The sequence below is a fragment of the Thermobia domestica genome, chromosome 8 (assembly GCF_964235325.1).
Source record: "Thermobia domestica chromosome 8, izTheDome1.hap1.1, whole genome shotgun sequence".
In the NCBI taxonomy this organism is placed as follows: domain Eukaryota; kingdom Metazoa; phylum Arthropoda; class Insecta; order Zygentoma; family Lepismatidae; genus Thermobia; species Thermobia domestica.
The window spans coordinates 238,099,934-238,124,014 of NC_137461.1; the positions used below are offsets into that span (position 1 = coordinate 238,099,934).

The 24,081-nt window shown below is 36.2% G+C and overlaps 1 protein-coding gene across 1 annotated transcript in view; it reads left to right on the forward strand.

The window, feature by feature from the left end:
- The window catches only part of LOC145692508 (protein takeout-like), a 34,631-nt gene extending 21,015 nt beyond the window's left edge, over positions 1-13,616 (forward strand). Inside the window, exons 4-5 of the mRNA XM_081767815.1 lie at positions 8,483-8,626; positions 13,426-13,616. Coding sequence (XP_081623941.1) covers positions 8,483-8,626; positions 13,426-13,580 — 299 coding nt within the window. The 3' untranslated portion in view covers positions 13,581-13,616. The remainder of the gene's footprint in view (positions 1-8,482; positions 8,627-13,425) is intronic.
- Positions 13,617-24,081: the final 10,465 nt, after the last annotated feature.

The following is a 24,081-nucleotide window of genomic DNA, read 5'->3' on the forward strand; positions in this document are numbered from 1 at the left end:
TCGATTGGTAAAATCAATCTTCCACATTTAAAAATTAAAGTACACACAAGTAGAAAAATAAGCATTTATCATAAAAACACTAGCTGCAAGTGTTCAAAATAGATTTATGGTTTCTATAAAATCAATTGAAAATTGCTATTTTTAATTAGGCAGCTAGTGAAAAACAGCAGCTTTCGACTCCAGCCGAGTTTAAACTCAACCTAAACTCAGTTGACCAAAGTGAACTGACCCGACTGACCCGACCCGACAACCCGACTGACCCGACCCGACAACCCGACCCGATAACCCGACCCGAGTGACCCGACCCGATAACCCGACCCGAGCTGACCCGATTGACCCGACCCGAGTTGACCCGATTGACCCGACCCGATAACCCGACACGAATAACCCGACCCGACAACCCGACCCGAGTTGACCCGATTGACCCGACCCGACAACCCGACCCGAATAACCCGACCCGACAACCCGACCCGAGCTGACCCGACTGACCCGACCCGACAACCCGACCCGATTAGCCTGACCCGATAACCCGACCCGAGCTAACCCGACTGACCCGACCCGATAACCCGACCCGAGTTGACCTGACCCGACCCGTTTGAGAGCACTACCCTTGATGTATCTTTCATGTATTCGTTCAAGACCTATTACACTAGTTAACAAAGGTTTTGTTACATAAAAGGAAATACCTGTTCTTAAAGGAACTTTTTGCGCTGAATTCGAATATGCACTCGGTTTTTCTCCATCACGTACGATTTTCCCGTAACATTAGGATTTTCGGGAAAATCCCTCAAAATTTCCCTTTTCGTTTATTTTACACCCCAAGATCTTGTCCCCTTGCATATACTAACATAGAAATTATACCTAAGTATACTTTGATTCATATTTAACAAACCCTCCAAGTTTCGTAATAATCGCTTTATTCTTTCTAGAGAAATAAATATGTTTGTATGTATACTGTGTGTACTGTTTATTGCACCTAATAGTAATGCTTTCAGATCTCTTAAGTTAAGGTAAAACGTTTTGCTTTATTACCACAAACACACATATAAAATATAATACAATATAATTTACAAGTGTGACAATTTACAATAAACAATAATACAAATGTACCAAAAGGTCATGAAAAGACAATCAAAACTATCACAATATATGAAACTTCCATTGGGTTGCAAAAACGTACACTACTTCCTTCTTTTGTAAGAAATGTTGCATTCTCTAACAAGACCCCAACAATAGTCCCCATCATTGAAGGATCCCATCGTCCCTGGTACCTTTTCTCCATTGCCATTATATCTTGGTGGAATCTTTCCCCCTGTTCGTCGCTGAGAGCACCTAGGTTAGCAGGAAAGAAGCGGAGGTGGGAGTGCAAAAAGTGGATTTTTAAAGACATCCTACAACCCAACTTTTTGTATTTCTGTATCATGTCCTGTACGATTTCTGTGTAACTCTCAGCTTTGTTATTGCCCAGAAAGTTGCGCACAACACACTTAAATGCTGTCCAGGCAGCTAGCTCAGCACTGTTTAACTTGCTGTCAAAGCTATCATCATGCATTAATTTCCTAATTTGGGGACCAATAAACACTCCCGCTGAAATCTTAGCATCACTCAGGTTAGGGAACTTATCTCGCACATACTTGAAACCTTCACCAGATGTGTCCATGGCATTGACAAAGTTTTTCATAAGTCCTAACTTGATATGAAGTGGCGGTAGTAATATCTTATTAGGATCTACCAAAGGAGCGTATTTGACGTTGCATTCTCCAGGTACGTAATTCACTCTAGGTTCCCATTCCTTCACTTCATAATGTTTGTCATCAGCTCGGCTATCCCATAAACATAAAAAACATTGATACTTCGTGTAACCGCACTGCAGTCCTAATAAAATACCAACTACCTTGAGATCACAACATATTTGCCAACAATGGTCCTTGTAATTTATAAGATTTAGCAAAGTTGACATGGTGTCATAGGATTCCTTAATCTTCACTGAGTGCACAAGTGGTATAGAAGGTTTTTTATTTCCATTATGTAAAAGGACAGCTTTAAGGCTGACCTTTGACGCGTCGAAAAATAACCTCCATTCTTCTGGAACGTAAGGAATTCCTAGCTCCGCCATCAACCCATTTATATCCGTACATACGCACACATTATCTTGCATTGAAAAATAGCTTGAAAATTGAACATGCCTTTTCCTGTACACTGATATGTTCGTTTCTGCATCCAATAAGTTCCACTGCTGGAGCCTTGATCACAGAAGTTCCGCCTCTTGTTTTGTCAGGTGCAAATCACGGACTAGGTCATTAAGTTCACATTGCCGGATGAAATGTGGCTCCCGAACACAGTCAGGGATGAACGTTGGATCCTTGGATGTACATGTTGATGTCGATGGTTCATCAAGGTCACGATCATCATCAGAGTCTTTTGGCCATATCTCTTCCCAGTTGGTAGGGGGCTCGAAAAGTGGAAGTTCATCCCCGTGCGGAATAGGTCTAATTGCGGATTTAACGTTGGAATAACTTATTGTGTATTTGCTTTTTTTAGAATGTCCCTTAACTACTGTGAGACAAAAATAACAATCATCCAGATGGTTGGTGGGTTCTCTCCACACCATTGGTACAGCAAATTTCATGAACCTCCGTTTCCCTTTGGCCCATGCAAGTAAAGTGACGTAGCCCAAATTATGTTGGGTGCCCAAGTTTTGTCCTGATCTCCCACACGACATCCGAAATATATATAATATGCTAGTTTCACCGATGGCGTAATGGATCTACACTGTCCTTTAACTACAAACTGGCCACACACATAACAAAAACTATTTGGTGAGTTAACACACGAACGCCGTTTTCTTGACGCCATTGTACTGATCACAAACTAAACTTCTGGTCTTAGTTGGGTATAATGCCGTTAAGATCAAACATGAAAGCACTCTTAGCAGCAAAGACAACTTTGAAAGTGAAGTAGTGTTAAACCAAACGTCAATATAAAAATGTACAAAACTCCCTCACCAGGTGTCAAGAACACAAGAAAGAAAGAAATGCGCGGGAGGAGGGGGAAACGATACCGTAGTGGAAAATTCAGACTGCATTAGTTCATTGTTGTCAACAATGAGTCTGTATTCCATTCTTTCTTTGTTTTGCATTCTGTTACATTTGATAACAAATATTGATTACCATTTCATGAACAAAACGAAAAAACTTGGAGAATTGTATATATATGTATTAAGATATACATACACTGTACGTTTAAAAAAATATACGTTGGAAGTACATTCTATTTTTATACACGTTTCTAATTTACAGAGAGCAATACAAGTGTGTTGTTGACAATTGTAAATATTCATTTTTATGTCTGTGTTTGTAGTAATAAAGCAAATCGTTTTTACCCCAACTCAGGAGATCTGAAAGCATTACTATCAGGTGCAATAAACAGTGCACACAGTATACATACAAATATATTTATTTCTCTAGAAAGAACAAAGCGATTTTTACGAAACTTTTAGGATTTATTAAATATAAATCAAGGTATACTTAGGTATAATTTCTATGTTACTATATGTAAGGGGAGAGGAGCTAGGGGAATAAAATATCTGAAAAAGGGAAATTTTTGAGGGAATTTCCCGAAAATCCCTCTGTTACGGGAAAACTGTACGTGATGGAGAGAAACCGAGTGCATATTCGACTTCAGTGCAAAAAGTTCCTTTAAGATCAGGTGAGTTTTCTCATGTAACAAACAAAAAGTTTAAATTTGTTAACTAGTGTTATGCGAAGAATAAAAGAAAGCTGGCTTCCAGATTACCCTGGATGGATAGTTGGCAAGTTACTAGTCGCTTCACTGTTTTCGGAGGGATATCTGCGTGCTGCTACGTTGGAAATTGCGGTAAGTGGCTTAAGACGGGTATTCATCCTTTCAACCCGGACATTTTTACTAATGCTCAGTTTCTTGCAAGGGAACAGGAGGAAAGAAACCATCAAGATATATCTATGGAGGAAACAGCAAGCAGGTCAGAACTTCGTTCGAACACTGACAAACATGTGTTTCTCAATATCCTTGAAATCATCAGTCCTCAAGCTAGTAGGAAAGTCCCAGTCCCTATACGTCAAGAAGGGCTGGAGCTGCATTGTTGGTTACTGGTTCACCGTACAAAGAAACAATCATGAAAGCAGATAAGAAGAAAGAGAAACAGGAATCAATCCAATAAAGCAGTGTCCGTCTACATTGCATAGGAAACGTCATTTTCGAGAAACGCAGGAACAACCATCTACTGCTGCTAAGCCATCTACATCTGGATCACAGAAGCAAAGAAAAACTTCGAAGAAGAATATTGGTTCTCGACAAATGATGAGAAGACTTTCGTAGCTCCTCAAGTGAAAGTGACACTCAAGTTACAGCAGTGCAATGTGTTTCCACTGATGAGGAAGACAGCAACAATGACGAAACCTGCCCAATGTGTTGAAAGCTCTTTTCACAGGATAAGGTAGAAACAAAGTGGATGAGATGCATTAAGTGTTTTGTGTGGTGTTACGAAGCGTGTTCTTCATCTAAAGGACGCAAAAATTATATATGATATTTGTTTGTATGGATAAATGTATATCTGAAACTCTATTATGAATGTGGCACCAAAACTAATATTATTTTGAACAGAACTTTGTCATTTTTTTCTTGATATTTTCAATACAGACAGTTTCTAAACTTTAGTTCTATTATTAAATTGCAACATCGTTGTACGCGTTCGGAAAATATGATAACTAACTATAACTACTGTTTATTAGTCTACTTTATTTATATATGTGTTCAGAGTTTATTAATATTATGAGATGAATTTTCGTTATGATCAAGATGATCCCTCTCTTCAGGCGAATTCCACTAGTTCGTAAATGAGGTTATTCTGCCCTTATGACAATAGTTCTCGAGTGTCATGTGAAGATATATGATAAAAGACAGCGTACCAAAAATTGCTCAAAAAATAAAATAATCAGGTCATAGTACTTTTAAATATCACTTTGAACCTTTTTCGTTGTCTCCATTTGCCATGATATTTGCTATACCGAACACTTATCTCCATTAGAAAGAAATGCACCTCAATTCACTGACACCAACATTTCCTTGCCTAATTCTTCAAATCTTAACACCCATAGGACGAGTAGCATCGCAAAAATCACAAATACAAAACGTGTGGTTCCAAAGATTGTGCTCGCTTTTGACCAATATGATCTGTGTTCTACCTCAACAGTGTCATGTTTTTCATAATGGCAGGGTAACGAAGACACGGAGTGGGGTTTACCAAATTTTCGAAGAAGGAAAATTCTGAAGGAAACTGAGAACCGAGTCTTAATGGATGTTCTCAGTAGACGCAAGAAGGAAAAGAGGTCGTGAAATTCTGCTTCCACTCAGTGCGCCTATTTTCCGGGATTTCTCAAAAATTACACTTATCCCCATTTGCTAAATTTTGGTACCAGATTTCTCTATATTAGGAAAATTTCTCTCAGTCTGCGAACACTGGTTCCGTTTTCCTTTCCACGTATGCTCTTTCTTCCCATAATTCACAAACAATTCTTAATGCATCTTCTTCTATAGATGCTATTCAGTAAGATTTAACAATGATCGTCACTCCTGTTCTAATTCTAGTACGACTTTAGAAAGATGTGAAAGCTAAAATGTAACGCAACAATTTGTTTGAGTAGTGATTAGACTTCCAAACTATTCTTCGCGTAAATGTAGGCAGTCTTATAAAACGGCTTTGTCCTTTTGTCCGTCCATCTGTCGACAGTATCAGAGGAAAAAAGGAAAGAGACATCGAATTGAGGTTTTCTGCAATCGATTCATCGTCCCAAGAGTAGGTTCCGCATTATCGATTATCCCTCTATTCACACCGAAAGTGCTTAAATTTAACGATTTCTGGTCTCAATATTTATCACCATAGAACAATGGTAATTTAAAGGTAACCAAGAAAGTTCTGTCACTTTTTCATTTACCACATTCGAACATAGATATGTTACTTAAGACGTACCTGGAAGATCAAACATAGTCCCTATAAGCATTGACGACCTTCTGCCAACGGTCTGGAAGGCCATGGATTCCATCGCGGTAGAACTTGGTGGGCCGTGAAGCGAAAAGGGTTTAAGTGCATGTTGCACCTCTACTAGGGATTTGAACTGGCGGCCTCTAAGGTGATGGTTCAAATAATGGAACAAGTGATAATTGGACACTGCAATGTTCGAGGAGTATTGCAGATGCAATAGTGTTTCCCATCCAAGGTATAGAATGGTGTCCCGGGTCATCATAGCCATGTGGGGATTACTATTATCCTGTAATAGGAGAACTCCTTTGCGATTCAGAAGCACTGGCTATTGAGTTTTGAGTTGCTGAACTGCTCAACTGCTGACAATACACAGTTGCATTGATGATCTGATCACATGGTAGCAGTTCTTAATGCATAATGCCGCTGGCAATCCACCAAACGTACAAGAGGACCTTCTTCTGAGTCAGTGGTTGTTTCGGCTGTTTTGGAACTGGTTCATAGGAGGTTGGCCAATGGTGACGGCGCCGTGGGGCTTCGCACAGGACCCACTTCTCATCACACATCAACACCTTGTACAGAAATGGCTCCTTCCTTAAACGAGACAGCAAAGAAACACAGGTGTGTGCTCGCGTTACCTTCTGACTCGGAGTGAAATCATGTGGAACCCATCAACCCAACTTGTAGTTCTTCCCAAGTTGAGGGAGGTGCTGCCGAATGGTTCCTCAACTCTCACTGATATGCAATCCCAGTTTCTCACATGTTTGACAATTGTTCGCCTCAATTTGTGCCTGAAGATCTGCATTTTATACACGTGTTAGTATTCTTGCACGTAGTGCGTCTTCTAGAGTTTCGTCATTGTCTTTAAACTTGTTAAACCACCGCTGCACTGTCCGCATAGTCACGACACCCTCACCAAAGGCCTGGCATATCTTCCGCTCCGCTGCAGCGGCGTTTGAACTCGTACAGCATACACGCCCTTGTGACGCTCTACGGAGGTCCATGCTCACTCTGTTCTTGGGCATGTTCACGGTGTAACTGATCTGCTACAACCAACACACCAACAAGTCACCTTCGTCTTATCTCCATTGGCATTCAATTCACGGCGTGATAGCCAATTGAACACAGACCTCCACAAAAAGCGACAGAACTTTCTTGATTACTTATACAGTAACAAACGTTTTTTTCTTTTTTTTTTGTGATCGATTCAGGGTGTCAGGTGAACATAGCTTTTCAATTTGCAACATTCTACCAAAACCAGAAGTGGTTGAAATTTACTACTATCTTGGTTTCAATACTGATTTCAGTTCAGCAAAACGGTAAGAGATCTCGAGATAGTGTTTTAAAATATTGATTCAGCTCCCCAAGTTTAGATTCTATCTTCTCCCTAAAGCCTCCTTTTAGTCCGGAAAGGATTCAAATTAACTATTTCAGGTTCAACATTTATTGCCATAGAAGAAACATGCTAGTAGATAATAGTGACAGATGGCTTTGTATATACATTTGATTCAGATTCTTAAGATTACAGACCATCACAACCTACAATACTCTACCAAATCTGGAAATGGCTATTTCTGGTTTCATTTTTTATTGCCATAGAACAAAAACAGAAGGCCTGACGAGTAATGGCTTTTCCATATCGATTCAGGTCCGAGGAACAGGTTTTACCTTTATTAATATATTACGGCAACCAGTAGTTTTAGATGTGCAACCTCAAGTTTTAGTACTTGATTCTCATGGTTTAGAAGTCTAACGTAATTTCACACTAAAACTAAACTAACTTGTTCAGTACTTGCTCAATCTTCAGTGAAAGAGTTTTTTTTTTTTTAATGTCAGTATATTTATTATTCTGATAGTATACGTTTTTAGAGACGACACTTTATTGTCGATTAATTTGGCAGGAAATTGCGTCATTTCAGAAACACTGGTTAATTTACCAAGTAATATTATGTACTGCCTAAAAGAATTACTTAGATAAATCATTGTTCTTTTATAGTGTTTACATTTTCAAATGAAGAAGAAAGACCTGAAAGGGGAGTAGCTAATAAACATACTTATAATGTACAACAGGAAACTTTTCTTTTGCAAATACAGAAAGAGGTCTCCTATTGTATTACCGACTTTTGATTGCCACCTAGGTAACAATTATACCATTTACATTTAATTTAATTTATACGTGTAGAAACTATCATTAAACAGGTCTACTGTTACATTAGCTAATTTTTTAAATGAAATGAAATTTATGAATTTTACGTCCCACGATTATATGGAATGAAGAAAGTGGGGGGAAACAGGAGAACAACGAGGAAACCTACTTTGTCCACCACAAAGTTCACTTGGCGGGAGCAGGGTTTGAACCTGGGACCAGATGCACCAGAGGTGAACGCTCTACTAGCTAATTTTGACTGCAGTTTAGGTAATGATTATAACATTATACTTAATTTAATGTGTCGTCGTTTATTTCAGCTGATTGTCGTTTGTATACAAGTATAACCGGGGATTTATTTGAACAAGACGGCGAACAGTATCTGAACGTGACAGAAGCGGATATTGACTTTGATGAAGGAGAGAAATCAGTGTATTTTGAGAATGTTAGCTGGGCAGGTGGAGGTAAGTGGCGTATACATAAATAATAAAATGCATTAAAATGAAAACTTTATAGCTCTGTTCATGAGCCAGTTAATATACAGGGGTGATTCCTGACACCAAGGGAAGACAAAAATATAGACCAACCTGGGTGCACAAATGTTTCCTTACGAAGTTATAGGCTGCCGAAAACATGAAAAAAATAATAAATTATAAGGGTTCATAGCTTGCCCTATCCAAATATCCATGTTTCAGAATAATGCAATACTTCCGCAACAATTTTTAAAGAGATAGTTGGTGAGTACTTCAAATTATATGCCCGTAGCCAAACTCCCTCTATAAAAATTATTGCGTAAATACAGCAGGATTCTGAAACATGGATTTTTGGATAGCTCACATATTAGTTTGTAAGTAAAGTCTCGCTCCGACTACGGTATGTCCCATAGTTTTGGAACTATTGACCTTTAGAGTTCATTTTTTCTTGTTTTCGGGAGCCTATAACTCTGAAAGGAAATATTTGTACACCCAGGTTGTTCTATACTTTTTGTCTTATCTTGGTGTCAGGAATCACTTCCCGAACGTTGTTGGTGTTGTTTTGAAACACCCTGTATATCGTATATTTAAATTACTTTTACTCCCTTGGGCTTATTGACATGAACAACATTGAAAACTAAGTTGGCAAACACAAATTCTATTTTTAAATCGAGTGATTAATGAAAATGATAATTATGAAGGTATTTGTGGAATGAGAATGCGGGATAAAACTTGAGAGCCCTGAAGAAGCCCACTGACACGAAGTTGTGTGCTGCAAACTAACATAGCGCCTGGAATCGAACCAAGAAGACCTGGGATCAGAGATGAGTACGTCATCGCTGAGCCACTGTGTCCCTTTCGGCTAGATCGAAACTAGTCTAATACGAACGACCAAATATAAAGTTAGACAGCTTTTGCGACCCACATATCATATAGATATTTGATTTGCCGAAGGTGTCATTGTTGTATAGTAAAGAACGAGAAATATAAAAGTAAACATGATTGTTACTTGCCTAACAAGTAATAAGTGGCTATTTTCGGCTCTACTTAACTTCTGAAACCTTTCTTTCAAGTGTCCAGCAGTAGTCAGCCTGGAACTCGAATTACCTTGGTACCTGTTTTTGATCGTAAAAACTTGCTGATGGAATAACTAGCCATTTTTATCGTTTACTGAGCCAAACGTTTGTGGGAAAATATTACCGGTAGTGAAATTGTAAATTTGTAAATATGGTAAATTTGTATATGTAACAGTACATTTACTTTCAGATGTGATTCGTTTTATGTTTCTTAAACAAAAGTACCAATCACTCGAATGATTTTTTGTTATCACTAGATCATAAGAATTTCAAAAGGCACATGATGGAGGCATGTGTCGCCTTTTTCCATCCCTTGAAAAGCCACACACATAACACACATTAAACACTTTCTTAGCATTATGCAAGTTTCTTCCAAACACGAGAAACGATACAAAAAAAGACACCCCACTTATACAGAAACATAACCTGATGGATTCACTACAGATCAACAATAGCTCCCTACTAAACACTTCTGATCTTGATCTACATTTACACTGCTGCCAAGTCTACACAATAGAACAATTTTTTCTCCATTAGTTTCCCTTTTTGCTGTAAAATAAGGACACCTTCGACAAATCGAATACATATAAGATATGTCTTATAATATATGATATACAGTGTCTCCCGCTGGGTCTCCCACACCAAAGGCGCGTAAGCTAACCGCTTAAATACGAAGAGCTCCAAAATATTTTAACAAATGACCCCCTCCTCTTATGGGATCGATGATAACTAACTTGATATCGGGTGAAAGCTATGTTTTTTAACAATAATTTGGCATCTAAATAATCATTTTATGTTACAAAATAGCGCAACTTTGCCACTCCAAACTTATACATGTTTAACGGGAAAAAAACTTCGATTTCGCAAGTAAGAAAAAAAAGAAAAGAAAAATGAGTGCAACAAAAAACCTTGCCTGGTGGAAAGATTCTGATTACATTTTTTTAAAACAGGAAGACGAAGTACATATATCAGCATACCCGTCTTTTTTAAAGAAATCATTTTGACCAGTGCTATTATGAAACACATATTAACTTCGTATATATTGGAACTTTGCTAATTCTTCACTGCGCTCTACATTTGTAGGTAACATTAAGCTATATTGATATACCTGAGTATGTTAGTGTATATATTTGTCAATAATCTTGAAATGATTTATATATAGTAGGATTTTAACAAACGTAAACTTACAGCTTAATTGAAATTTGAGATTTTGGTAAGGTTGATGTACAAAATGTTGTCGCGAATCCATTAATTGACAATATATGTTTTCGGTTATTGCACAATTTCATTAATCATTGAGATACTGTTATATTCAGCTCTTTAGGGTGTACCGAAAGCATTCAAAAGTTCACTGGTTATCTTTACTGATGCTGACATTATTTAAAATGTTTGAAAAAAAATAGTTACTTAACATTTCACACAGTGATCGAAGGGGATTGTTATAACTTGTTGCATGTCGGCTAAAGCTCTGACAGGCTGGTAATAAAGGATTCTTTTTATCTGAATCTGCACTACTAAATACCCACTCAATTATAATTTTTATTCCAAACTATGCTCTACATAAATAATTAAAGTCTTATGAAACGGAGCTCCCTCATGGCTATATGATTAGCGTATGCCCCTTTGGTTGGGTTGCCCGGGTTTGATTTCGGTGCGAGCTAATATGGTTTAGATCTCACATTAACCTTCAGATTCACGTCTCTAGTAACTTCGCTTCTGAAAGAAAAGCTAGAGTCCAAATTAACCAACTAATCTTATAGAACAGCTGTTTGTCCGTATGTTTGTCTGCTTGCAGAGAAACTTTAAAGTAAAACAGGTAAAACATAGCGAGAAACGATATGATTTCAGTATTCGAGAAGTATGTATGTCTTAGGCCTATATCTTACCTTATTGCTATGCCCCACCGGAAGTGGTAGTAATCTCCTATTTCTGGTTTCAACGCTAAGCAGGAAAGTCTGTGAAATATAACGAGAAACTTTTCCATACATCGATTCAGTATCTCAACAATGGGTCCATTTTCTGTTTTTATTACTCTACTGAAACTAGAAGTGATTGAAATTCATTGCAACTACAACATTGATCCTCATAGAACAAAACTAGTAGCCCAATGCCGAGAAACGATATACCTAGATGAGTTTAGGACTACAAGAATAGCTCGCATTTCTGTCCTTATTACCATACAGGCCTTCGATGCTTCAGATTTCGGTTCGATTCCCTGCGTCAGCTCAGATACTTTAGATACAATGTTATGCTGTAGATCCATGTTTCACATCACCTCGCTGCTGAGAGGAAACACTGCGCCCCAATCTAACCAAACAATAAACTCTTCGTCCACGTTATTTTGTTTTAAAGAAATCAATCACAAAGAAAGTTGTTATCGTATTTCATCGACAAAATTCATCCCACTTTCTTCCAGTTTGGCACGATAGTAGACCTTAACAATCTAAGTAAGAATATGAAATATTATAGTATGCAGGCATTTCCTGTCTGAGGTATGTGAGTCATCAAATGTGGTTGTTAGAATTATTAAGATGTTCGAAAAAATCTAATTGTTATTTTAGAAAACAAATTATATACTTGGAACAAACAAGTTATTAAACGATAATTAGAGGATAATAAAGTAAATGATTAGATAGTTTACTATTACGTTGTAAAGGCAGTTCATGGTTATAATCATGATTTTGCTATCTATCTATCTATCTAACTAACTAACTAACTAACTAACTAACAACATGATGTAGTGCTATTTCAAAAATATAACTTTATGTTAAGTTAGCATTACTGTTAACTTCGTTGCATCACAGTATATGCCAAACGATGTCTTTGTGCTGAAATGTGCATGGCACAAAATTTCAGATAATGATGTTCATTGCTTTAAATGTTATAAAGATGTATCAAAATAAATAGTCCACTATGTGTCAACATAAATATATATAAGGTGACCCGCAAAAATCAACAAATTTCGAATAGTTATCAGAATATCAATGTAAGAGAAAAGTTTATCTGCAACTTTTCGGAAATGATTAATTACGGAGATGAGGCCAATTTAAGGTATTTAGTGGAATTGATTTGGAGTGCCTACACTGACTAAAAGAAGATACATTTTGCATACTTGTCCAGTACGCCCATATAAGCAGAAAGTTTATTGAGACTTTGGTCGGAAACAGCGGATTATGACGATTATGCCAATTTAAGGTAGGCCGCCCTACGACAATTACACAAAATTACTTTAAATTGGCATTATCTCCGTAGTTAAGCGTTTCCAACCAAAGTCGTAGACATATTGTTTTCTACTTTTGAGATCCTGAATATACATACGATAACTTTCAGTTGGTTTATTTAGTGTGGCAACCCTACGAGTAATTCCACTAATTATATTAAATTGGCACCATTTTTGTAATTAGGCATTTTTGACGAAAATTACATTTAAGAAAACTTTTCTTTCATATTGATGTTCTGAACACATATACCGGTTTATTTCCTAAGTACCATATATATATATATATATATATATATATATATATATATATATATATATATATATATATATATATATATATATATATATATATCAGTGGAGGATGATTTTTTTAAATCAATAGTGAAACTTACTAGCTAAACCTGTTGTTTCTTTATTTATGTGAAAAGTATGTCGAAGATTACTGACTTTTAAGATTTAATAACAAATTCTTTCCTTTCTTTTCTTGTTAACAGGTGACGAACTGGCCAATGCATTTTTTAATTCGAACATTGACCTCCTGTGGAACGAATACAAGTGGATTTATGTGGAAATCTACAAGGTGCTCGCACGGGACATCGCAAACCGTGTGTTCTCCAAAATTCCTTATTCAGTGTTATTTCCTGAGTGAATACTGTTTCTTAGACTATTTAGTAGTCATTATAATATGCAATGTACAGTTCTTCAAATTACAATAAATAATAATAATAATTACTATCTTAAATTAGACATATTTCATCATGATGAAGAGGATGAATGTAAGTCAAGATGGATTATTGTTTCATTATCGGTGGAGATGCCAGGTACAGATGCTGTTCCTCATGTATGTAACCAAATTGTGCTTTCCAAATAGCTATGATCATCCATGGCACCAGGTGCAACAGTGCTCGATGTGTCTCCCTGGTGTCTTCCCACTTGCGTACATTTCCACTTCCGTACATGCCAAAATCTTTCACAGTTCCGTACAAGTGCCAGATGCAATGAAATGTCATGATTTGAAAGCGAGATAAGAATTCTCACTTTCGTACAGATTCAATAGGTGGCACTCTTTGTGTGATTTTTTGTTAGTTTTTGAGCAGAGAGGATTCACTAGTTAACAAAGGTTTTGTTACATAAAAGGAAATACCTGTTCTTAAAGGAACTTTTTGCGCTGAATTCGAATATGCACTCGGTTTTTCTCCATCACGTACGATTTTCCCGTAACAGAGGGATTTTTCGGGAAAATCCCTCAAAAATTTCCCTTTTCGTTTATTTTACACCCCAAGATCTTGTCTCCTTGCATATAGTAACATAGAAATTATACTTAAGTATACTTTGATTCATATTTAACAAACCGTCCAAGTTTCGTAATAATCGCTTTATTCTTTCTAGAGAAATAAATATGTTTGTATGTATACTGTGTGTACTGTTTATTGCACCTTATAGTAATGCTTTAAGATCTCTTAAGTTGAGGTAAAACGTTTTGCTTTATTACTACAAACACATATATAAAATATAATACAATATAATTTACAAGTGTGACAATTTACAATAAACAATAATACAAATGTACCAATAGGTCATGAAAAGACAATCAAAACTATCACAATATATGAAACTTCCATTGGGTTACAAAAACGTACACTACTTCCTTCTTTTGTAAGAAATGTTGCATTCTCTAACAAGACCCCAACAATAGTCCCCCATCATTGAAGGATCCTATCGTCCCTGGTACCTTTTCTCCATTGCCATTATATCTTGGTGGAATCTTTCCCCCTGTTCGTCGCTGAGAGCACCTAGGTTAGCAGGAAAGAAGCTGAGATGGGAGTGCAAAAAGTGGATTTTTAAAGACACCCTACAACCCAACTCTTTGTATTTCTGTATCATGTCCTGTACGATTTCTGTGTAACTCTCAGCTTTGTTATTGCCCAGAAAGTTCCGCACAACACACTTAAATGCTGTCCAGGCAGCTAGCTCAGCACTGTTTAACTTGCTGTCAAAGCTATCATCGAGCATTAATTTCCTAATCTGGGGACCGATAAACACTCCCGCTGAAATCTTAGCATCACTCAGGTTAGGGAACTTATCTCGCAAATACTTGAAACCTTCACCAGATGTGTCCATGGCTTTGACAAAGTCTTTCATAAGTCCTAACTTGATATGAAATGGCGGTAGTAATATCTTATTAGGATCTACCAAAGGAGCGTATTTGACGTTGCATTCTCCAGGAACGTAATTCACTCTAGGTTCCCATTCCTTCACTTCATAATGTTTGTCATCAGCTCGGCTATCCCATAAACATAAAAAACATGGGTACTTCGTGTAACCGCACTGCAGTCCTAATAAAATACCAACTACCTTGAGATCACAACATATTTGCCAACAATGGTCCTTGTAATTTATAAGATTTAGCAAAGTTGACATGGTGTCATAGGATTCCTTAATCTTCACTGAGTGCGCAAGTGGTATAGAAGGTTTTTTATTTCCATTATGTAAAAGGACAGCTTTAAGGCTGACCTTTGACGCGTCGATAAATAACCTCCATTCTTCTGGAACGTAAGGAATTCCTAGCTCCGCCATCAACCCATTTATATCCGTACATACGCACACATTATCTTGCATTGAGAAATAGCTTGAAAATTGAACATGTCTTTTCCTGTACACTGATATGTTCGTTTCTGCATCCAATAAGTTCCACTGCTGGAGCCTTGATCCCAGAAGTTCCGCCTCTTGTTTTGTCAGGTGCAAATCACGGACTAGGTCATTAAGTTCACATTGCCGGATGAAATATGGCTCGCGAACACAGTCAGGGATGAACGTTGGATCCTTGGATGTACATGTTGATGTCGATTGTTCATCAAGGTCATGATCATCATCAGAGTCTTTTGGCCATATCTCTTCCCAGTTGGTAGGGGGCTCGGGAAGGGGAAGTTCATCCCCGTGCGGAATACGTCTAATTGCGGATTTAACGTTGGGATAACTTATTGTGTATTTGTTTTTTTTTTTTTTTTTTTTTTGTTTTTTTAGAATGTCCCTTAACTACTGTGAGACAAAAATAACAATCATCCAGATAGTTGGTGGGTTCTCTCCACACCATTGGTACAGCAAATTTCATGAACCTCCGTTTCCCTTTGGCCCATGCAAGTAAAGTGACGTAGCCCAAATTATGTTGGGTGCCCAAGTTTTGTCCTGATCTCCCACACGACATCCGAAATATATATAATATGCTAGTTTCACCGATGGCGTAATGGATCTACACTGTCCTTTAACTACAAACTGGCCACACACATAACAAAAACTATTTGGTGAGTTAACACACGAACGCCGTCCTCTTGACGCCATTGTACTGATCACAAACTAAACTTCTGGTCTTAGTTGGGTATAATGCCGTTAAGATCAAACATGAAAGCACTCTTAGCAGCAAAGACAACTTTGAAAGTGAGGTAGTGTTAAACCACACGTCAATATGAAAATGTACAAAACTCCCTCACCAGGTGTCAAGAACACAAGAAAGAAAGAAATGCGCGGGGGGAGGGGGAAACGATACCGTAGTGGAAAATTCAGACTGCATTAGTTCATTGTTGTCAACAATGAGTCTGTATTCCATTCTTTCTTTTGCATTATGTTACATTTGATAACACATATTGATAACCATTTCATGAACAAAACGAAAAACTTGGAGAATTGTATATATATGTATTAAGATATACATATACTGTACTTTTAAAAAAATATACGTTGGAAGTACATTCTATTTTTATACACGTTTCTAATTTAGAGAGAGCAATACAAGTGTGTTGTTGACTATTGTAAATATTCATTTTTATGTCTGTGTTTGTAGTAATAAAGCAAATCGTTTTTACCCCAACTCAGGAGATCTGAAAGCATTACTATCAGGTGCAATAAACAGTGCACACAGTATACATACAAATATATTTATTTCTCTAGAAAGAACAAAGCGATTTTTACGAAACTTTTAGGGTTTATTAAATATAAATCAAGGTATACTTAGGTATAATTTCTATGTTACTATATGTAAGGGGAGAGGAGCTAGGGGAATAAAATATCTGAAAAAGGGAAATTTTTGAGGGAATTTCCCGAAAATCCCTCTGTTACGGGAAAACTGTACGTGATGGAGAGAAACCGAGTGCATATTCGAATTCAGCGCAAAAAGTTCCTTTAAGATCAGGTGATTTTTCTCATGTAAGAAACAAAAAGTTTAAATTTGTTAACTAGTGTTATGAAATCTAAGTATTTCTTTTCGAGCAGCAACCACAGTTTGGCTTCATCTAGATGATAAGTGTATCAACTTTTTGAACTATATTTTAAGAAATGCGTGTATTTTTGGGGTTTCCTCTGCCGAAAAACCTAACGCTGGACAAATTGCGGATTGGTCACGTGGACCTAAACAGCCTAATGCCTTTACCAGATTGTGGAAGGAGAGTGATTTCGTCATTAAAATTATTATTGTTATTATTATCTTGTTATTTAATAAAAGCGTGAATTTTTTGGTTTTCCTTTCTCGAAAAGCCTAAGAGCTGGAAACATTGTGGAATGGTCCCATGGACTCGAAATACCTAACAGCATTACCAGATTGTGGTTGGAGAGTGATTCCGTTATTAAAATTATTACAATAACATTTGCTATTACTTTCAGCGTGTTGTAGGTTCGCAAAAACGGTGACAAACGTAGTCGTCCGAGATTATAGAGACAAGTAAAAGAAAACTATTGGCTATATATGATGGATATCAATATAGGTTACATTGGATTAATAAGGAAAATGTAAGTAGTTGATTATGCATTAACGGAAAAAAGGGATAGACATTTCCTTTTTGGTAAAAGGTTGTAATTTAAAGACTTGAATACCTGGCGTCCAGGATTTTTTGAGCCTGAACAAGAGAAGCATTGACAGAAATTAATTATGTATTACATATGTGGTTACTTTGAAACTTCAACTTTTTCTTATCAATAACTTCACACGAAATATTGTACGAAGTATACAAACATAAGTTTATTTATATTCTTTCTCACCCTCAGCAAGGGGGAGCACGACATGTTAGCCCCCATAAATTTTTACTGGACTCCTAAAAAATTTCATGGTATAATATGGGGATGAAGTATAATATGGTTGGATTGGGCTCCCCTAACTTCTAAAGGGACTCCCTACATTTTTGGGCTGCCTACGGGTCTGCCCTCAACTCTGAGGTGATTAATGTTTAGTATATGGTAGTACATGTGCAATAGATTACATCGTGAAAACATTGCGTTTTGTGTTCCGAAGTCTACAAATTAAAAAAAAAAAAAAGTCATGAAAAAAATGTTTGCAGAGTTCAGCCTTTTGTTAAGTTTCATCCGGTAGATTGGTTTCTCTTATATTTTTTCACTCACTGGAACAGAGTATTATGTTCATTACTAGTCATGACCTATCACAAACATTCAGTGATAGTGTGAGGGGTCCCTGGTTCGAACCCAGGCCATATGAGTTTGTGATGGACACCCATCGTGTCTGGGTTTTCTTGCGACTCTGACGTTTTCTCTCACATGACCATTCCACCCATTCTTTTATAATCATTCACTCTCATTAATAGCCCTTCTTCCTTTCCCTATAGAACATATTCTTGGAACATAAAAGTAGAAATTTTATTTTATTTTATTCATTAATAAGGCAATGTAACTAGTTTGTTACATTACTGTTAGACTATATTTGTATATTCATTGGTTTAAATGTTAATTCATGTGTTCAAAACATTGCAGTCAATCTGTAAATGTTCACATGGACTAATATAAACAATTTATAAGTATGTTGCATGGGCTAAAGAAAACGACAGTAAGCCTGAAGATGTTATGGTGAAATAATATTGCTAATGTGTAAAGTACCGGTAACTCAATAATAGCACCGGTAAATTCTCAAAATGCTCATGAACATGATTATCATTGTAAGTTTGTCCGTCCCTGTGTTGAACTCAGTAAAGAATTTAGGTTATTTTTACTTGGGGAAATGTTTTTTCATGCATTAATTTCCTTGGGTTTCCCGCTGAGCACATAACTATCGAATTCACGACGAACTTGCATATAAGAAATTAGCACTCCACTATCAAATAACTATGCTTTTGTATTGTTGATTTTTTTCTTAAGTGTGAATAAAATTCGCTTCGTAAGATTGGCCGGTAACCGAAATATAAGAATATTAGTTAGTGTATTACCTTAGACTGTAATGTCAATGATATAACAAATTAGTACACTACAACTTTGTCCTAAAATATTCAAGTATATTCAAATAATTTGTAATAAATAGACAAATAGCTTTCTTTTCAAAGTAACCTTAAATTCTGTTAATTTTCTTATTCTTTGTGTCATTAGAAACGTCGTACACATTTGGAAAACATGCATCGTATCTTTTGCTAAGCCGTTTCCCTAGTCAGCAGCCTTTTCCCCTATACCGACCTATGACGTACAAACATGGTGGTCATTGTTTTAAGCGCACAAGCATCAGACCGGAATTCAATCGCAAAAATGAACCAATTAGAATCATCTTATGAGCGAAAGTAAGTGTTCTCCGTAATCGGCTAGCTCTGAAGTTTTTTTTAGAGCAATAAAAAAAAAATCAATGGAAATGTCCATTGTGTGGAGGTCGAATGCAGACACAAGGTGAACGTATTCTTGGTGTATCTAATCACTTTATAACGGCCGACGGCTCTTTATAACAGCCGATTTGTATATCCCTTTTAATGTAATTTGTGAATTCATATTAAACTTATTTCGGAAATAAATCGGTCAGATTTGAAAATTGACCATTTTACGTTAGTATCAGTGCTCTCTTTAGTACCAAAAGAATTACAATAGTATGGAAAAAGCATGTATTTATTTATTATTCATATTCATATTCATATTCATATTATTATTATTATTATTATTATTATTATTATTATTATTATTATTATTATTATTATTTCGTATTTCTTTAAGGACTCAATTCCATATCCTCCTCTGTCCAAACTCTATTAAAATGCACAGAAACATTATCAGTTATTAAACATGTATGGAAGTGGGAAATCTTTTATCAATGTCAAAATATGTCATGTCATCGCCCATGGCACTTTTATGGCTCTGGGAATAATTTTGATGTATGGATCTGGGAATGTACGTATCTGGGAGACAATCGTCTCCCTATGCTTCCGAACGATGATCCAGCTATATAGCTTCTATTGCAAAAGGTTCCGCTGGACAACTACGAGAGGAATTTTGTTCCATTCCCCTTGCACAGCTCTCCAGAATCCACACACATTTCTCACACGGCTCTTGTTCAAAGCCCTTAAAGCAATCCAAATCCACACAAAATAAGTCAAGTATTTACATTGGTACCTTCAAAGGAATCTCATTTGAAAAGAATGGCATGAGTACGCTCATAAAACAAGGGACGAGCTCAAGGTGTGTGATGAAGCTTTGTTTTAATGAACATGAACCATTTTGGTCTCGTTTCCATTCATTTCTGACAAATTCTACTCGCTAATAGGCCTCAGGGTCTTTTCCTGGTAGGAACGCCAGTTAATTTCACGTTTTCGCTTTTTTTCGGAAAATCTACCTCTTCGCATGCCTGGACTCACTTTGCGAAGTGCTTCATGCCTGTGTCTCTGTACATGGTGGCGTTAGGTGTGCCGCTGTTGGAAAGATACATCCACGCTTCATCCACTCAGGTAACGACGTTCGCTACTTATGAATTGCCAGATATCATTCAGTTTTGTCTTATCTTTTCATAATTTCATGGAAAATAACTATGAAATTATAACATATATCGAAAACGATTGCGAAATAAAACTGAGAGAAGTAATAATAAGAGTGTTCCAATATATTTTCTCCATCTTCAATTCCATCTCCATCTCCATCTTCCATTGGTACCAATATATTTTCTCTATCTTCAAATTTCATGGAGCTAGTGAAGTTCTAGTAGCTAAGTATTTTATTTTTGACATTAAATTTACAAAGTTGAAGCCAAGTTACCCATGATTTTCAGCAGTCATTTTAATGTAAGATCTATATGTCAATGTGAAAGAGGATGTTGCGCATGAGAGAGGCTGAATAATAATAATAATAATAATAATAATAATAATAATAATAATAATAATAATAATAATAATAATAATAATAATAATAATAATAATAATAATAATAATAAAAGTAAATTAACAAAGATTAATAAAGTAGTTTTAATAATTTTAGTACTAGTAATATAAATATTATACTATTAAATAAATTGATATTAAAATGTATTTACTAGTAAACATATTGATGATAATGATAGAAATAATAAAAACAATTATCAGAAGCATTACTTATTTTTTAACGTTTCCCTCTTAGTTTTAATAAAGAATTTGTATATTACTACCCTGATAACTGTAGGCAATGAAGAAATAAAGTTCTCTTACCTACGCTGGTATAGGGACATTTTAATTAACGTTCCTTCTGGAAGTTAAATTTTTTTTCGAGATTCTGGTCTTGTATAAAATCAACGCTTAGGATTCATGCTTTCAAATCTCAGGGTTCTAGGATTGTCCCCGTTGGTATTCATGACATTTTGGGCCAGATGGATAGAGCACAAATTTTGGTTCTGCTCTCAAGGAAGACAGAACTGGCCATTTTGGTTCTATTTTCACCTTCGTAACCTATCTTTAAAGAAGATTATATAGTATCCAGTTGAGACCCTTCTAACCCAGACTCATGTCATTCTTGTAATTACTGGATTAGATAAAATCCTTTTTCATAACGTGTTGTCTGTTAATAAGCATCACATAAGTAGGAATAGGCAAGATTTCTACAAATGGTGACATGCGCGTTTAAGATATTAAGGTCGCTTGTAAAAGAATGCCTCTAATGCTTGTTAACAGTATCTTGATATTAGAGTACTTTCTTTAGCGTGAGTTAGAGAAAGAAATTTTAGAAACTGTATGTAGGTGCATATTTCTCATAGTGGAAACATAGTAATAGAGATTCTCATCAAGAATTCACACTCAATACGTGCGATAATAGAGTGAGTACACTCACAATTAGAGATGTATCTATTATTTTATGAATACAGAGAGTTAAACAGAGGAATTGCTGAGTGAGGTGATATATAACAGATATACACTTTGGAGCCATTGGTTTGTAAGATTTCCCTGAACTCTTACAAGTGACAATTAAGTATATCCTTCTATAATAAAAAGGGATGTTTGGTAGCTTATCTCTCCGAACCATATTTTATTTTCACTTTTATTTATTTGTATATATTTCTTTCAATCTATCAGAGTCTTCTTTCAAATTAAGTGCAGTATAAAATCTGCATATTTCTACTGCTCTATTATTATTGCGCACTTTCTACTGTCTTTCTCTCTTGGATGCAAAATAAAGGGGAAAACATGAGAAAGAGAAGAAAATTATTCAAGAGAGGTTTGTTAATTAGCATACTACTGTTCATTCTCTTAAAGATATATTGCACAGTGGTAATGGGAATATACCCTAGACGAAAAAAAAGAAATGAAATCTTTGAGTTTTACGTCCCACGTTTAAGCCGGTTAGGCTAAAGGAGACGGTGATTATGAGAAATGAATGAAATGGTGGAATGAAGAAAGTGGGAGGAAACGGGAGAACCCCGAGAAAACCCACGCCCACGGTGTTTGTCAACCACAAAGTTCACTTGGCGGGAGCAGGGTTTGAACCCGGGACCCCATGCACCAGAGGTGAACGCTCTACCACTGAGCCACCGCGGCCCCATATACCCTAGAGGATATGGGAAAAAGTATTTCTTCACTTGCAAGGAAAGCGATAAAACCCCAGTCTCAAGTAGATACTAATTACCGTCCAAAATTTATTTTAAACGGTTTAACTGTGGAAATTATTATAGTGGACACAACATATAAACAAACAGACATGCAATTATACCTTTATCTTTTGGCGTCTAAAGAATCTTCTAAGTATGCATTTATTATTCTAAGGAAAATTGAAGTTATAGTATTAATCATTTCCTGTATCAGTATTGTATCCTTATGGCTCAAAAGTCGAAAGATACATTGAGTTTTTCTTTCTTTCTTTCTTTTCTGTTTTATTCTGCGTCCCAAAATTTGTCTAATAATCTCTATTCTTATTTCTTTACCAAAACCTGAAGTGACGTCCATCGGTTTTATTATCGGATTACAATTGTTTGAATTATATCGGAGATTTATAATCTGAGAGGATACTTACTTGTCAAAGAGTTTGGTAAGATATATATATATATATATATATATATATATATATATATATATATATATATATATATATATATATTTACTCTGTTGGTGTGTTCATCCCTACGTCCTGGAGACATAAAATCTGAAGAAGTACTTCATGGATTACCACCAATTTTGGCTTGGATATACAGAGTTCAAAGTTAAGAACGGAAATCGTTAATGGAGAAGATTCATCGCAATGGTAGAAAACAAACTTTTTCAATTTTACTGTTGATAATTATGGAGCAAAACGGTAATAGATAGCGGGAAGCCGTTTTCTGCAATCAAATCAGCATTCCAACAATTTATTGCCTCTCTCATCTCTCTATTTAAGCCGGAAGTGTTAGAAATCTACTACTTTTTCCTGTCTTAATATTAATAGAGAAAATATCCTACTGTACAAATCAAACTACTGCTTATTTTATACATAATTCTCCTTCATTCTCCCGGAAATTGCAATATTTCGTCTTTTGCATGAAATGATGCTTTTTAAAAGACATATTCCCCAAACTCCACCTTTTTTTTTTTTTAAACAAAATAGATCTGTTTTATACGAAACCTTGTAAATTAAATTCTTTATTAGTATATTCCAACTGATACAATTAGATAATACAATACAACAAATTGCAAGGTCACAAAAACATTTCTCAAAAATGTGATCCTTCATCATGTATTTCGACCTTCTGAATTCGAAAATGATACTCAAAATATCGTATTACCCACAATTTTGGCTCAAATCGCTTAGACTTGCAAATTGATGACAATGTAATATAATGATATTATTGTAACCGGCCGGAGTTCGTGTCGCTGTTCGGGCGGCATTTATTTGTAACCGTCCTGAGTTCGGGTCACTGTTCGGGCGAACATTTATTTGTAACCAATCCGTGTAATCTGGTCGCTGTCCGTGGCTCG